The sequence below is a fragment of the Ursus arctos genome, unplaced genomic scaffold, assembly GCF_023065955.2.
Source record: "Ursus arctos isolate Adak ecotype North America unplaced genomic scaffold, UrsArc2.0 scaffold_7, whole genome shotgun sequence".
In the NCBI taxonomy this organism is placed as follows: Eukaryota; Metazoa; Chordata; class Mammalia; order Carnivora; family Ursidae; genus Ursus; species Ursus arctos.
Genome location: NW_026623089.1, coordinates 39283450 through 39300147, shown reverse-complemented (window position 1 = coordinate 39300147; position 16698 = coordinate 39283450). Strand labels below are relative to the sequence as shown.

Below are 16698 nucleotides of genomic sequence, written 5' to 3'. Positions count from 1 at the left end.
CCAAGTGAGGAAGTCCCAGATTTCCCGAGGGAGGGTTGCAGCCTCCGCTCCTTGGTTCCCACCATCACTGTTGCTCCCGAGCCCCCAGGTGGGCCTGCCCTGCCCCGGGGCGCACGGCCCAGTGGGAGTTCCAGCCTTGCTGCTTCCTAGAGATACGGCGTGTGGGAAGTCTGGCGTCTGTGCCACCTGCAGGCTGCGCAGCTTTGGGGAAATCCCACTACGTGGGCAACATCTGGAGTTGTATAAGGAGGATAAGGTCCGCTTTACTGGGGTTTTGCGATGTGTCCTTTTTTCCTTTCAAATCCAAGAACAGTGTCTTTGGCATACCCAGCCCTGCTAGATAAGGTGCCTGGGAGGGGCAGGAAGGGCAGAGCCCCCCAAGGCTCCTGTGGCTTTGTGCCATCTGCCTGGACAGCCTCAGCCACTCCTCCCATGACGTCAGCCCTTAGAGACACTGAAGACCTGCATGGCCACATGCGAGCTTCATGTATGTGTGAAAGCAGGGGAGGAACCTAGGGCCAGAGGACCCAGCTCGGGACCAGGGTCTAACACAGTCCCTGGAGTGAGGCCCTTGAGTGACGGCCTTGGCGAGCAAGCGGGTCCTGCCCAGGTTGTGCTTTGCCAAGTCTGGGTCACCTGCCATGGCTCTTCTCTGGGCCCAGTGATAGGGGGTGTGGTCCTTTGGTGTATAAGCTCCACCGTACTAACTGGGGGGCAGATATGTACCTTTTCTCTCTAGGCTCGGAATCCCCCAAAGGAGCCATTGGCCACATCGTTCCTACCGAGAAGACCATCCTGGCCGTGGAGAAGAACAAGGTGCTGCTGCCTCCTCTCTGGAATAGGACCTTCAGCTGGGGCTTTGACGACTTCAGCTGCTGCCTGGGGAACTATGGCTCCGACAAGGTGGGTGGGCATGGGGCGCAGGGCCGGGCTTTGGGGTGCAGGGCAGGCGCAGGGCCTTGGCCACCATCTGTGGGGGCAGAGGTGGTTCGAAGATGGGCCAGCCCAAAGCAGGTACAGCTGCCCACACCCTACTGCCCCCACGTGGCTGTGCCCCCTGCCTGGGAGGGAGAGTGTTTGTACAGCTGGGCTCAGGGCCCTCGTGGGCCAAGCCTCCAACTCGTGTTCCAAGGAGCGGAGCTTACAAGTTCTCAGTGCACGCTGTCACCTCAGAGCAGTCTCTGCCACCAGCTGGTCACTCGGCTGCATGGAGGCCACTCAGACTCTCACTTAGCCTGGGTGGGAAGTCAGGTTCCTCTGGCCCCGGTCATGGCTGAGAGTCAGAGGACAGCCCCCGAGCATTCAGCCGGTGCCAGAAGCCAACCATCTGCTGACCCTTCCTCCACCCTTGACTCCGGCCCTCCAGTGACCTCCCTTCTTGCTGTGGCCCTGGCAGCCTCCCAGGCTCCTTGCTTAGCCCCACTCCCCTCCCACCCTAATTCCCACCACTGATCACATGGCATGAACTCCCCGCCCACCAAGTTCTCTCTCCGCACACCCAGCCTGCCCTACCACTTCATGAGGAAACCGGAAACCAGTCCCAGATGTCAGCCCCTCCTGAAAGCTGTTTCTGACTTCCTCAGGCTGTCGTTGGCCTCCTGGGGCTCACTGTGCTTCCGAGGGATTTTCACAAAGTCCCCATGACTGCCTGCTCGCTTGTCTCTCCCCTCTCCCTAGAGTATGAGCTCCCTGGCGACAGACTTGCACTGCCTGGATTTTGTCACCAGAGCCAGCCTCCCGAACAAGTGACATGTCCCCCAGTTCCCATGGCACACAGGCAGGCCAGCAGTCTCCAGACCTGCCTCTGTCCCTCTGTCACCCTGTCCCGACTCCCAGCCCTGTGCTGGCCGGGGCACCCGTGCTCATCCCACTTGTCTCCTCTAGATTCTAATGACGTTCGAGAACCTGGCTGCCTGGGGCCGCTGTCTGTGTACCGTGTGCCCAGCCCCCACAATGATCATCACCTCCGGGGACAGCGCTGTGGTGTGTGTGTGGGAGCTCAGCATAGCCAAAGGCCGCCCAAGAAGCCTGCACCTCAAGCAGGTATGGAGCCTCAGGTGGGGACGGCGCCTGGGGCGGGTGCGGGGCCCGAGCGCGGTCTCCCAAGCGCCAAACGCCCTGCCTCCCTCAGCAGCAGAGAACACGTGAGGCACTGGGGGCAGCACACGGCTGCCATTAGAGTGCCACGGTTTCAGGGCCACGGTGGATTTGACAAGCCCACAGGGCGGGGGCCTCGGTGGGAGACGCCACTTGCACCGCAGAGCCAGTGAAACCAGTTTCCTTGCGCTAAAGAACGTTTTCGACCATGTGCTGGGGACACTTTTATGCCGACAGCCTCATCTTACCTTCTCAACAGCCCTGTCAAATAGGTACGATTATCATCTTTACTGGAGAAAAAACCAGTTGCGAGGAAGAGACTCGCTCTAGAGGCAGAAATGGAGAGGCTGTTTCAGAGCAGAAGTGGTTGTGCAGGAGTCGAGCGAAAGCAGGGGACAGCGGACTCATTCTGGTCCTGCCGCAGGAACCGCCGCTGCCCTGATACCAAGCAGAGTGTCCTTACAGCTTACTTAAGACTCTGTACATTCATTTCACTCTTGTAAAGCAGGCACTGCCACTCCCATGTTCGCAGGAGGAGACCGAAGCTCAGGAAAAGCGAGTTTGCCTTTTAATCTAGGTCGATCTAACTCGAAACCCCTGCTTCCTGCCTGTGCACCCTTGAACTTGCCTGAGAGTACCACTAGGTAGCCTCAGCTCTAAAGTGCCACTTATTTTTACATCTGTTTTGTAGTTGGCCATATAGACCCAAGATAACGAAAACGCAAATGAATCCTGCAAAACTCACGATGGGCCAGATCTCCTAAACTGAACATGTTTCACGGGAACCGATCCTGGGTTTCCCTGGATGCTCTTCAAGCTACCCCCAGCGCGTGGGCAGTACGCGGTGGGCTCTCAGTGAACCTCGAGTGAGGTGAAGGAAAGAATCGATCAGTGCTGAGGGGGCTGATGAATCCTGGGGAGCAGGGGCGCCTTGCCTTTTCACGTGTTCACGTCATTCTGGGTTTCCCTGCTCCCTTCCACGAACTGCGGTCAGGGGGCTGGGTTCTTATTCCAGGCCTGAGTGAAGAGACCGTGCTTTACTCTGTGACATGTCCCCCTCTCCCAGGCCCCACTCTGGGGACAGCCGCAGACCCAGCCTGACTGCGGAGCTGGCCAGCCATGGGGAGTCAGGGAAGCGGCCTCCCCGGCTGCTCCAAGGTCCCTTTTAGAAATGAAGATGAACTGTAAAAGCCCCGGTATTGACAGCATAAAAATGTCCTTCATCATCCTCTCCTAGCTATAAATCAAGAGGAAAAGGGAGGGGGAATCCCACAAGCTCTTTTTTCCTAGGCAAAATAAAATACTTTCGCATGTACCGATAGCGGCTGACATGGCCTTGGGGATCCCCCAGGCCACCAGCTGCTCAGTGAGGGCATCTGTCCCCGACTGGTTGACAAAATCATCATTAGTTTCATAAGCAGTTTTTTTTTAAGTGTTTTATTTTTTAAAGATATTACAACATTAAAGACAAATTTCAAATTCACTTCAAAGTTGAACAATTCTCTCTAATCCCTATAAAAGTTTTCATTGTTGCATGCTGCCATCCCCAGATATACATATTTATACCATTCTGATCATTGTGTAGTTATGTTTATTCTATTTTCGCCCAGCCTATCAAATCGTTTCTGCTTTTCCACAGTCTCTATAATTTACATTTCAATTGTTCCATATTATTCCATTTCCATAAAATTACATTTCAATTGTTTTGTTATGTCAGTGCGCCACAGTTTAATAAACCATTTCTTCTAAAACTAGACAATTACATTACTTCCAAATTTTAACTATTTTAAATAGTGCTGCAGAAAACAACTTATACAGATTGCTGTTTGCTTCTGATTAATTGTTTCTTTAAAATAAATTTCCAGAAGTGGAATTACCAAGCAGGGACATAGTGCTTTATCTACAGTGGCTCCGTAGCTTTACGGCCCCGACGAGTCAGTGCGCCCAAGTCGCCACAGGTGGCCAGCGGGAGCGCTTATTTCCAGAGGCTTCTAGTTTATTTTTTGCTACTTTAGTTAGGTACGATGACATCATGAAGTTATTTTGATCGCCCGGGCAAACAGGTCCTGCACTAGTCCCCTCCCCTCCGCCCCTTTATTCTGGTTTCACTTCCTGTGGTCTCCGTTACCTGCGGTCACCCGCTACCCAGAAGCAGATGCTTCTCCTTCTGACTCCTTGTCAGAAGGTCAGTAGTAGAGAGACACCGCGTCACGGTGCCTATGCCATTCCCCTTGTGTCATCTCATCAACTCACATCATCACCGGAAGGGTGAGTACGGTGTCCAAGAAGATATTTTGAGAGGGAAAGGTCACATTCACATAACTTTTGTTATAGTATATTATTATAACTATTCTGTTTTGTTATTAGTTATTGCTATTAATCTATTACTGTGCCTAATTCGTAAGGTAAATTTTGTCATAGTTACGTATGTATAGGAGAAAAAACACAGTAGACACAGGGGTCGGTACTTTCTGCCATTTCAGGCACCTGCTGAGGTCTTGGAGCGTGTCCCCCATGGAGAAGGGGGGACTACCGCATTCTGAGAAAACAAGAGGCATTAGAGAACACATTGAAATCGGGTGTCCTCCTTCGCTGATTCCCCCAGCCTTTCCCGACGGGGCGGGCTAAGTGCTCACGGTGCCGCGGGCTTGGGTCCATTAATGGGCAGCACACGTGTAGGCACTTGGGCTCAGAGCTTCGCCTTCTGAATCCCCAGCCCTGACTGCAGGGTCCCCTGGTTTACACACTGTGGAGTCGCCATGTCCCCTGCGGTCAGAACTTAGACATCAGAGCTCTGGTCAAAGCCTCTTTTTTTCTCTTCCTTTAGACAGTTTCCGGTTTCCTAAGATGACCCAAAGCATCTTCTGTGGGTCACATCCAGAACCTTGCCAGCACCGTCTGGTTGGTGCCACATTAGGGTCTGTTAGAAATAAACAGGAATCCCTGGCCGAACTTCTAATTGCTGGGACCAGGCAAAGTGACACCTTTGAAAAATGCTGCTCAGCCTCCTTGACCCAAATGAGGGAGCCGTCATCTGCCTGAGGGTGGAGGTTTGCCACGAGCTAAGCCAGGGTGGTCACGATTGAGAAGGCCACCTCCGCACTTCTCTGGCTGACTCCAAAGGACGGCAGCACATGCGCACACGGGAGCCCTCAGATCATGCTTACCTGGCAGCTTCTGGGACAGTTGTGACGGAAACCACACTGTTGCCCACAGCAGTGGGCCTGGGGGTGTCAGGCCACCGCAGCCCCTCTGGCACGCGTCCCCGGGGAGCAAGGCCTCTGGCCCTATCTGGATACGTGGGCATCTGTGAACCAGGCCAGACCCAGCACAGGCCAACCTGAGGGCCAAGACCAAGGCCCTGAGTCACCTGCTGCCATGTGGCCAGACAGGCTATGAACCCAGACCCATCGTACGTGAAAAGTCGCTTCTTTTGTAACTGTGACCTGACCTCCCTGCCTTCTTCCCATTTTAGTGGGCAGATGCATACTTGTTTCCGAGGCTCCCTTGGTGTAATGCTCAAACCTGAGCATGCCCAGAAATTTCCTGGAAGACTTGTGAAAACCCATGTTTTGGGGCCCAACCCCAGAGTTTCTGATTCAGTAGGTCTTCGATAGGTCCCAGGAATTTGTGTTTCTAACATGTTCTCGGACAATGCTCACGCACCTGGTTGTAACGGCGCACTTTGCAAATCAGGAGGCTGACATGTGACCAGCCGCAAGACAGTGCGGGGGGCACACGGCAAGAGGGCGCTGCTGGCCTCTTTCGGTTATCGTAAATGGACTGCAGACCCACTCAGGCCGGGCCTCAACTCCCAGAAATGGATGGAACTGAGAGGCCAGCATGGACACACACACACACACACACACACACACACACACACACGTGTACACATACCACAGACTTTGGAATCACAGACTTACCCTGAATCTCTGTTTCCTCCTCTGGGCCCAACAGTGAAAGAGAGGGCAGGATTTCTCCCCAGGTAGCTGGATGGAGGGTCCCTTTCCTCACCTGTGGGTCTGCCTCTTGTCTCCAGGCCTTGTATGGACACACCCAGGCTGTCACATGCCTGGCAGCATCAGTCGCCTTCAGCCTCCTGGTGAGTGGCTCCCAAGACTGTACCTGCATCCTGTGGGACCTGGACCACCTCACCCACGTGGCCCGCCTGCCTGCCCACCGAGAGGCCATCTCTGCTCTCGCCATCAGTGACGTCTCGGTAAGGCCCTGCCTTCTCCATGTCTGGGAGCCCGCCTGGCAGCACGGTGCAGTGCCCCGAGAGAAAACCCAGGGGCAGAGAGAGGCTGACCACGCAAGAATGTGGAGGGGCTCCCGAATGTGCGGACTGTTCTTTACCAGGCAGAGCGGAGCCATCAACGTGTGCAGCATCTGGGTCTAGATTTTGGTTTTTTCCTTTTTTATTTTTCTCCCTCAGGGTGGTGGGGGTGGTGGGAAGTGTCTGTTCTGGCACAGGCATGGAGTTGGCTTTGGTAAGAGCTCTGCTGGGCTTGACTGACTGATTGAGCTCACTGACCAAATCATCGTTAACTCAGCAGGTGCTTCTGGTCTCCATGGCAGGAAGTGCTTCTGCTTGTCCCTCCATGCTGGCTACCATAGATGAGCCTGTCAGGAACATGTGTATGTTTGAGAAAGACAGAGACAGAGAGAAGAGAGAGAGTTAGAGAAATAGATATCTAAATCTCAGTGTGGAGTTTCTCCCAGGCTGGAATCCCCATCGTAGGGCACAGGGTTCCCTGAGGATTCAAAGCCTCTGCAACTGCTCGCAGAAAGCCCCAGGAGGTCCAGCGCATGGACAGAATGGGCAAAGGGATAATAGAAGGAGGGGGAGATGCTCAAGAAGGCTCCTGGTACCAACTTTAGTCCAAAGTGGTCTCCAGGTAGGCCTGAATCGAGGATGACTGTTACATGGGCAGATAGAGGATGGATGGATGGATGGATGGATGGATGGATGGATGATAGGTGGATAGATGGGTAGGTGGATGGATGGGAAGATTGAAGGATAAATAGGTGGATGGCGATAGGTGGATGGATGGATGGATGGATGGATGGATGGATGGATGGATGAATGGATGGATGGATGGTTGGATGGATGGATGGATGAATGAATGGATGGATGGATGGTTGGATGGATGGATGGATGGATGGATGGATGATAGGTGGATAGATGGGTAGGTGGATGGATGGGAAGATTGAAGGATAAATAGGTGGATGGCAGATAGGTGGATGGATGGATGGATGGATGGATGGATGGATGGATGAATGGATGGATGGATGGATGGTTGGATGGATGGATGGATGGATGGATGATAGGTGGATAGATGGGTAGGTGGATGGATGGGAAGATTGAAGGATAAATAGGTGGATGGCGATAGGTGGATGGATGGATGGATGGATGAATAGGTATGTGGGTGGTTGGAAATTTGGGTGAATTAGTGGGTAGATAGGTAGATGGACAGATAGAGAGTGGATGGGTGGATGAATAGATGAATGGATGGTGGGTGAATGAATGAACTGGGGGATATATTGGGAAAGGAACCAAGCCCTGATCTGAGAGAGCATAAAACCCATAAAGAATAATGTCCTCAGTCCTCAGAGAAGACTTACATCAGGACAACAACTTGTTGACTTCAACTTGTCCTGAAACCAGTTGTGCTCACCAATTGAGTGCCTGCTGGGCCCAGTGCTGGGTACTGGGCAGAGATGTATCAAACATGGTCCTTGGCCTCAAGCAGACTCTATACTGAACAGTTCAGGAAAAGACATGATGGAGCCCAGTCTAGAAGGCTACGGAAGGGCACTGAGTTCCCCACATCCCTTTTGTGGTTAGGGCAAGACTCAAAGGCATGGCTCCAGCTGGTTTTATGAGACCTCAGTGACAGTGACCACTACACCATTGGCTATAATATAGACAAGGACGTGAGAAGAAAACTCTGGACATAAACATTACAGGAGATTCAATGGGGACATTTTTCCTCAGAAATTCCCTTCAGAGGGACGTTGTCCAATTTTATGAGCCATATACAATCATTCAGACCTCTCCTTGCCCTCCATCAGGTGATATCCAGATTTTCTTGGGTTTAGGGCTGGCCAGCCAGGTATCGGTCCCATGTCCAGAGCCAGGGGCAGTCTCCAAGCTGGATCTTCTATGCCAGTCAGTATATGGTCAGGGAGAGGGCTGTGGAAGGACCCCAGTGGGTGAGCCAGTCAGCTTGTGTCAGGGAAAGCAGTATCCAAACACATGGTTGCAATAGGAAAATAGCCAGGAATTTGCTGTGTATGAAAACACAAGAGACCTATGAGTCATCTGGGAAGAAGCGGGTGTCTTAGAAGGTCTTGGATTACCTGGTTAGTCTTCAGAAGATAGCAGGGTAAGGGTGCATGGGTGTAAACTCTGGCTGAGCAATGGCAGATGGGCAGGCAGTGACCTCAGCAAGGGGAGTAAAGCCGGCTCTCGCTGCTGCAGGGCACCATTGTCTCCTGTGCGGGAGCCCACTTATCTCTATGGAATGTCAACGGACAGCCCCTGGCCAGCATCACCACGGCCTGGGGCCCTGAAGGAGCCATAACCTGCTGCTGCGCGATGGAGGGGCCAGCATGGGACACAAACCATGTCATCATCACTGGGAGTCAAGACGGCATGGTTCGGGTAGGTGTGTCTTGGGCAGAATGAAAGCATGGTACAAGAAAGTGTTTTTCTTTGTTTTGCTCACTTCCGCCAAGAGTCTAAATCTGTAGGCTGCATTTGAAACCAGGTGGCATGCCAGACCAGGTCTCCACAGCAAGGGAGGACAAAGGCAAGTCTCACTCCAGGCAAAAAGTAAATAAATAAATACATACATAAAATTATATATATAGTTTTATACACACATACACTAACGTAATGAAATAAACACTTATCACAAGGTGTAAAACCCGAATGGTCAAATGCACAAGAACATACCCAGTTCTGAAAAGAAATATTTGGGCCATCCATTCACACACTTGCCCATCCATCCATCCACCCATCTGTCCGCCCACTAATCCAACCAGCTATTTATCTCTATACTTATTCATCCATCCATCCATCCATCCTTCCATCCATTTATTTTTCCATCTGCCCATCTATTCATCCATCCACCCAATAATACAACTATCTACCTACCCAACTATTTATCTCTTTCCTTCCTCCCTTCCTTCCTTCCTTCCTTCCTTCCTTCCTTCCTATCCCTCTATCCAATGATCTGACCTTCCATATATCCATCCATTTACCCACGAATCCATCTATCCACCCACATATTTGTTCATCTACCCATGTATCTATCCCCCTAACTCTGGTTCTGTGCCAAATTCTTCATACGCGCCATAGGGGACACAGAAATTAATGGTAATAGGCCCTTACCCTCAAGATGCTCGTATCCTAGACGACAAGACAAACAGAATACACGTATGCAGTGCATGCTATGACCATGCTATGACTTCCTCTGAGGAAGGCCATGGCGAGGGAAAGCATCAAGAAACCAGGAAGAGAAGGAAACAAACACTGAGGTGTGAGGATTAGCACAGGAAGAACAAGGTTATTTTTCTGAGACTGACAGGAGAGATGAAGGAATAAGTAAAGATAACTCAGAGGCTTACTCAAGAAACTGTCAATTGAATTCCACAGTTTATGAAAGGAAATGTCAACTGAATGCCACGAGATATTAAAGAAAAGGCCCATTGAATTCTATAGATATTTATGAAAGCTTGCTGTGTGCCAGCATGGCTACGACTTAGCCTTGCCTTCCAGATGTCCAGGCCCCCAGTTTCAGAAGAAGCAGAAGATGATACTTGCAGAATGAATATGTGGGGAGGGTCCACAGGGAGACTGGATTTATTTCTAACAGAGAGACACGAGCGGGGGTGGCAGTGTAGCTGAGTCCCGAGGAGGAGGAAAGGTCACAGCATACGGAGAGGCTGGGCAGGCCTAGGGGCCAGTGTGTGTGGATAAGAGACAAGACTGAGGAGGGCCCCTTAAGAAGCCTGATCTGCGGCTCTGAGGGGCACGTGGTCTCTGCAGAGAGCAGGGCGTCCTGGGCTAGCCAGAACAGGAGGGGGTCAGCGAGGCCTGGGTTTGGTGGGGTGTGGTCCAGAGGAGCCCGGCCTGCCTGGGCAGCAGGTGCATTTCTTTCAAAGGCCCCCCACTGATGAGTGGGAGTCTCTCATACACTCAGCACTCATTTATCCGGGATGGTAACCGAGCTCCTGTGATGGCCCGGCGCTGTGCTAGGCCTGGTGTGGAGATCGCAGAATCTTTAAGGGAAGGCTGGTCCTTGTCCTTTGGCTACAAAACGTCCAGACTTAGCAAGTGAGAAGCTGTAGGTGGTCAGCCTGAGGACACTGCCAGGAGGGCTTGGGACCAAGAGCCAGACACAGAGGATGGGGAGGCCCGGCTGCTGAGTGAGGAGGGAGGCCTCCAGGGATGGCGGCAGTGGAATGTGCGGGCATTCGCTGAGTAAAATGACAATAAGCTAGCTGCTGAGTCTCACCCCACTGCTAAGAGGCGGAGGGCAGGGGCACTGCGGTCACAGGAGGGCAGAGCGAACCCATCCAAGCTGCGACTGTGCTGGGCCGAAGCCTCAGTAAGCTGTCCCAGAGAATCCATGAGTCCTGGAGGTGAAAGGGCACCATGCTCCCACCCCTTCCCTCAGAGTCACTTGGATGTGAGAGAATGGGTGGGCCCGAGGCTCCAGACGGGATCATCTCCCCAGCCACGGCCTTTTCTCTTTTCTGGACAGATTTGGAGGACTGAGGACATGAAGACGTCAGTTCCTGGGCTGGCAACACCAGAGGAGCCCTCGGCTCCCCCTCCAAGCCCTAGAGGTACCTGCCCTGCTGGGGGGGGGGCACCCTTGCCTTGCTCACTCTTTCCTCTCCTCTGCCCTCCAGAGCTCCATTCAGGCCTACAGAGCCCAGGGAAGGGGGACAGAGCACAGTTTATTGCAAGCCGTTAGTGGGATGTGAAGCATCACGGAGAAGTCCTGTTGCATCCTGGCCCCATCATGCTGGGACCAGTGAGCTCTGGGCTGCTCCTTGGACGTGCGAGCAGTGGTGATGGCGATTGTCAGGAGCTCCTGAGCTTCAGAAAGGGGAGGGAGGGACACGCCTTGCAGAACTTGGTTTGATGTTCTCCGTCTGCCTGGATGACTCTTCAATGCCAAACTTCTCAGCCTAGAACCTGGGTCCAAATACCTACTTGCTTAGACAGCCAGGCTATAGACAGCAGCAGGCAGGGGCCAGGGAGGAGCCTTGCCCTATGTCTGGGGAGAGGAAGTGATTCCATAGTGTCCGAGCCTGCCCTCTGGATCCTGGCTCAACCCACCCAACCCCATGGCAAGCTCCTCAAAGTGGGTCTGGGGGTCCTCTGCATCAGCAGCGCCCAGGAGTCTTATTAAATATATAGATCTGGGTCCTGCTCTTACCTTCAACCCCAGCAAACAATTGGGGTTGTTAGAATTTCCATATCTAACAGGTGCCCAGGTAAGTGTGGTGTGCGCCAAAGTAAGAGAACAACTATTCCAGAATCCTCTTTGGGTTGTGGCGGATGGGACTGAAGTAGGAAAATCTGTTCTCTCTCCTTCCATCACGGCCGCTGGTACCACCACCAGCATGGCCACCATGACAGAACTCGGAGGGAGAGGGCTGACCAGGAGCGGCCTCCCTGGTGCACACTTGTCACACATTCTCTTATTTGTCACGGCAACCGTGCGAGGTAGATTTTACTATAACAGCCCTGTGAAGGAGAAGGAAATTGAAGCCCAGAGAGGCTTAGTAACTTGCCCAAAGGTGTGTGACTACTATAGTTCTCACTTCTGCCACCAGAGCAGACACAACCAACCTCAGACTACCTTCACACCCAGACTAACCTCAGCCACAGGTACTGCCACACGTCACCATCCACAGCACCACCCCCAACCACGGGCACAGAGGTCACCATCAAAGCCATCGCCTCCTTCTCTTCCACCACAGCTGTCCCAGTGGCCCCCACCATTATCTCCTCCAATGCAGCAAACTTCCCTTCTCAGCTCTGTCTTCATTGAAGATTCTGGCCCAGAACCGAGACATCTTTCCTGGTGTCCACGAAGTGTGAATTCTCCTGTCATCATGAGTCCCTCTGGTTTGCTCTGCATGCCAGGACCCATGATCTTTCATGGGAGAGAATTTTCCAGAGTGCTGAGGGCTTCCTTCTGAAAAGAATAGCCATTTTCAGTTAGTTCCTTTCTAGAATGTATTCCACACCTCCTTGAGTCATTTAGTCATCCATTATGGTTCTTTCTTCACACAAGCATACACAGACATTGGATCAGCCCTTGCTAGGTCGCAGGCTCTGCACGGGGAATCCCTTCTTCAAAATAAGCCATCCAGGAACACTTGTCAATAATCTGGGCTGACCCAGAGCAGTGACCTCACAAGGATCTACAACCACATTCACTTCACGGGTCCCAGTGTCTCGAGGGTCCTTTGGCACTACAAGGAATCAGCCCATCTCGGCAGAAAAAGAAAGATGTGCTGGGCTTATGCATTCTAAGAAACTGACAGCAGTTCTTTGGAGAGCAGGGGCCAGACTTCCTCCCCACTGGCCACCCACGTGGAAGAGAGTTGGCATGGGATCCTTATTCTGCAGCCTGCCATGAACAAGTCTGTGGTACACCTGCCTGAGAGCGTGCCGGGGCAGGCTGGGCACCACTGCCCATTTCTGAAGCTATGGAGGTCCAGGGAGGAAAAGGTACATAAACACACGTCTGAACAAGAATGCTGGGCGGATGGAAAGACAGATGAACAGAGGGCACCTCAGAGACGTTCTACTTGTTCTGAAAGTGCCAGCGTATTCATGGATTTCTACTCAAGAACAACAGTTATGCTGAGATCGTGCTCTTTGGGAATGGGGTCCGGAGCAATGGGAGTGAGAGAAAAAGCAGGAGACAAGGCTGTAGACCTGGCTGGCCCCAACAGCTTCTCTGTCCCTCAGGTCGCCCACCCCGTCAGATGGCGATCATCCTAACGTGATAACAGAAAAATAATAGGGCATAGACAAGAGTCTACTCAACAAAAAAATGCAGCTCGTCCTTATAATTTTCACAGGCTTGTGAGAGCCTCCCCCCCTCATATACCGGCTGATGGCATTAGGGAGCTCACAAGATGGTTTCAGGCCGGCAAGGGCCCCCTTAGGCCCAGGTCCACATCCTTCCCCTGTCGTTTGTGCTGAGGGTGCCTGAGGCCACCCCTGTCAAATAGAATTAGGTGCCAGGGTCGTGATCACAGTTCAAGGGAGGATTCAGGTGAAATGACATGAGGGCACAGACACATTCATGAAAACCAGGCTGGGCCACAGGACGGAGCCAGCAAGCCCATATGCAGGCTTACACACCTAAGCCAGTGGAGGTCTTGCTGTTCTCAAAATATCGCTCAAAATGGTTTTGCTGGAAGGCGACAGTATTGGGCATGACTCATAGATATTTGCACACGTGTCCTATGGCGTGCATATCGCTGCATCCTGAGACGTCGTAAAGGGCAAGAGAGGAGATCTTTGAAGATATTAAGGATGCTGCATCCGTGTGCGGATGTAATCTAATTTCTGCCTGGAATTCATTAATTTGTCATTTGCAGCAAGGACCAACCCCGTTGAGCACAATTCATTTTAGGAATCACTGCGTAGATCTGGACTCAAACTGGTACATAAAAAGTGCTCGAGGGAGGCTTGTTGCTTGGACTTTTGCACAAACACAAAATGCACATGCATTTCCCAGTGCACAGGCCTGTGTGTGCACAGAAGAGGCCACCTCGGCACAGCTGGGACAGCGGCATCTTCCCACCCGGCCACCGAGGGACCTCGCGGGGATGTACCCAGCTGATGTCCCTCCATCTCACCCCTCCATGCTGAAGGAATTACTGTCTGTCCCCAAATGCAGTCATTAAAATGAGTGAAGTAACAATCATTGAGTTATATTTTTTGAAAAAACGTTCTCAGCATTTAATTATTGGTTGTGGCGTGAGAGGATTTAGATAAGTTGATAATGCCGACTTTATGTAATTTATTTTTACTAGGCAATTACGGGCTGCATTACATCCTGGCAGCAAGGTATTGTGGGGCATCTTATTAAGCATAAAGCCAGTAAACACTGATGAACAATTTTGCTGAACTAGGCATGCAATTTAGAAAGCAATAATACACAAATCCAATTTGGTACACAATGGATACCGCAGCACGTCAGCACATGTAACTATCACAGCCTGCAAATTAAATTGGGACGGCCCTTTTTGCAACAGCACAGGCCAAGATTAAATATATTTCCCCCTCAATTTAACAAGTTGCTGACCACAAATATAAATACGTGTGTATGTGTTTGTGGCCCCGCGTGTGGACGCACACGTGCATGTGTGTGAGGCCACTCGGGGTTTCGAATGATTCTCCTGCACGATGCCCACAGGTCACAGGTGGGAGAAGAATCTTGCCCTGTGTCGAGAGCTGGATGTCAGCCTCGCTCTGACCGGGAAGCCCAGCAAGACCAGCCCTGCGGTGACAGCTCTGGCTGTGTCCAGGTAACCAAGGCCCGTGTTCTTCAGGCCACCAGCAGGGGGCGCCGGGGTTGCCCCTAGGAAAGTCCCCGTGGCTCTAGGCTCAGGTCTCATGGCCCTGGGAGGTGGCCTCACCGCTACAGTGACCTGGGAGGGCCCACCACGCACAAGAGGCCAACGAGGTGCCCCTGCAGGACCCTAGGACATTTTTTTAACACACACATGTTCTTGCTCTCTCTCTCTCTCTCTCAAATATCCATGAATTCATGAAGAAATCTAGAAGGTAGAAGTATATGGCTTGGTAGTGTCATGCTGGAGAGGGACTTCCTTCCTGAGGCCCACTACCAATCAGGACATTTGGTGTGGTGATGATCCTTGGTTACCAAAAAAAAACCCAGCCTTTTGAAAGCTCTAAGCCAGTGTAGAGTAGCCGAGTGTCAGGCACTACGCTGGATAGACACTGTTTAATTCTTCACAGTTACCCTGTGGCAGTAAGTGGTACTTACTCTCGTTAAGCCAAATACACTAGGAAGTGTAGCCTCAGGAGGCCACGGGCCTTTGAGACCTGTTTCCCTTCTTCCCTCACTGCCCTGGAGTGGGGGCTCAGGTTCCGTGGTGGTCGGAACCACACCATGTTCTAGAAACCACGCTGAAGTGAGGTGGGCGAGGCTGGGCCATGGACAAAGGGACGGAGAGTCCAGAGCCCTGACTCTTTGCAGGAAATCTTGCCATTTGTTTGGCTGGGGTTGGGCGGGGTGGCGGCTGTGTGTTCACAGGACAGCAGGCACACCTGGAGATGCTGGAGAGAAAAGTCTGGGCCTCACCCTGCTCCCTGGAGCCTGGACATCTTGGACTGTCCCCCTATACTCAGGAGGGAGACCACAATCCTCATAGTTCAAAAGTCCCCCTCCCCCCAGGTCAAAACATTCTCCAGTTCTCCCAGCCCCTCCCCCTGCCTCAGATGGAGGCCAGGTGCAGGCCCCACGGGGTCCTGGACTGAACCCCCCTCCCCCCTGTGTCGCGTTTCCTGAGGGCCAGCTGGGGTAAGTGGGACTCACAGGCTTGGCTCTAACAGTCCTGTTTATTCCTTCTCTTCCCAAGAAACCAGACCAAACTCCTGGTCGGTGATGAGAAGGGGAGAATATTCTGCTGGTCTGCGGAAGGGTAGGAAGAAAGAGACGGCGGAGGTCTGGCCGAGCAGCGTGCGTCCTGAGCGGCAGCGGCACCCCACGAATGCGGGCTGATGCAGTGCCTGGGGTGCAGAGGAGTGTCCCCCGAGGAAGGGACTGCTGGACCTCACAGCTGCACACGCTGAGCCACTGCATGGCCTGTGGGACTTCGGCCGTGGACTGTCCAAGGACACGCTCTGTAAAAAGGAGAGCACCTGGGAGCCTGTGAGCAACGACCTAGAAACCGTGACTCGCTCACAAGCTTCCCACGAACTCACAAGACTCACCTTTCCAGAGGGCTTATTACATGGGAAAAAAATTGGGTCGCTTACTGGAAACTAATGGGAAATATTGGATTGTCTTTATTTTATTAAAACAACTGTTTTCCAGATGCCAGAGGGCTCGTGAGTATAAAATCACCACCCTTTTCCACTCAGGTGTTTGCCTCCCCTACCTAGAAAGCCAGGAAGGCCTCAGGGACGCACAGCCCACTCTCAGAGTGTTTCTCAGGCCCTCTTGTCTCCCTCCGTGGAACCGCCTCTCCTGCAGGCTTGTCTGCTGGACAGGGGCCCGGGGGGAGCAAGGGGCCACGCTCAGAAGGCTTACTTCCATGGCTGAGACACAGGATATGGACATGAGGCCACCCATGTCAGCCTGGGAAATGGGGGAGAGACACCCCGCCAAGGTATGCCTGCCCTGTCTCTGTACCCCACAGCAGGCCTGCTCTTGGCAGGCTCTTCCCTGGGCCTGTCCTGACACGAAGGTCAAGGCATATGCCTTGAGAGTGAGTGAGGGATGGAGAGGAAAGAGTGATCTATCTGTAAATTTCGAGGGCTTTGCGAAGGGCAAGACGGAGGAGAAGGTGCTTCTGAGGTCCACT

The 16698-nt window shown here is 52.5% G+C and overlaps 1 protein-coding gene across 5 annotated transcripts in view; it reads left to right on the top strand.

The window, feature by feature from the left end:
• Nucleotides 1-16209, top strand: part of WDFY4 (WDFY family member 4) — a 280511-nt gene extending 264302 nt beyond the window's left edge. For 4 of the 5 annotated variants that reach the window (XM_057308810.1, XM_057308808.1, XM_026481534.4 and 1 more), the window contains 7 exons: nt 719-903; nt 1885-2043; nt 6137-6316; nt 8582-8764; nt 10872-10956; nt 14562-14673; nt 15751-16209. In XM_057308810.1, the coding sequence (XP_057164793.1) occupies nt 719-903; nt 1885-2043; nt 6137-6316; nt 8582-8764; nt 10872-10956; nt 14562-14673; nt 15751-15817 (971 nt within the window). In that variant the 3' untranslated portion in view covers nt 15818-16209. The remainder of the gene's footprint in view (nt 1-718; nt 904-1884; nt 2044-6136; nt 6317-8581; nt 8765-10871; nt 10957-14561; nt 14674-15750) is intronic. The other variant, XM_057308809.1, reaches the window with a different exon arrangement.
• Nucleotides 16210-16698: the final 489 nt, after the last annotated feature.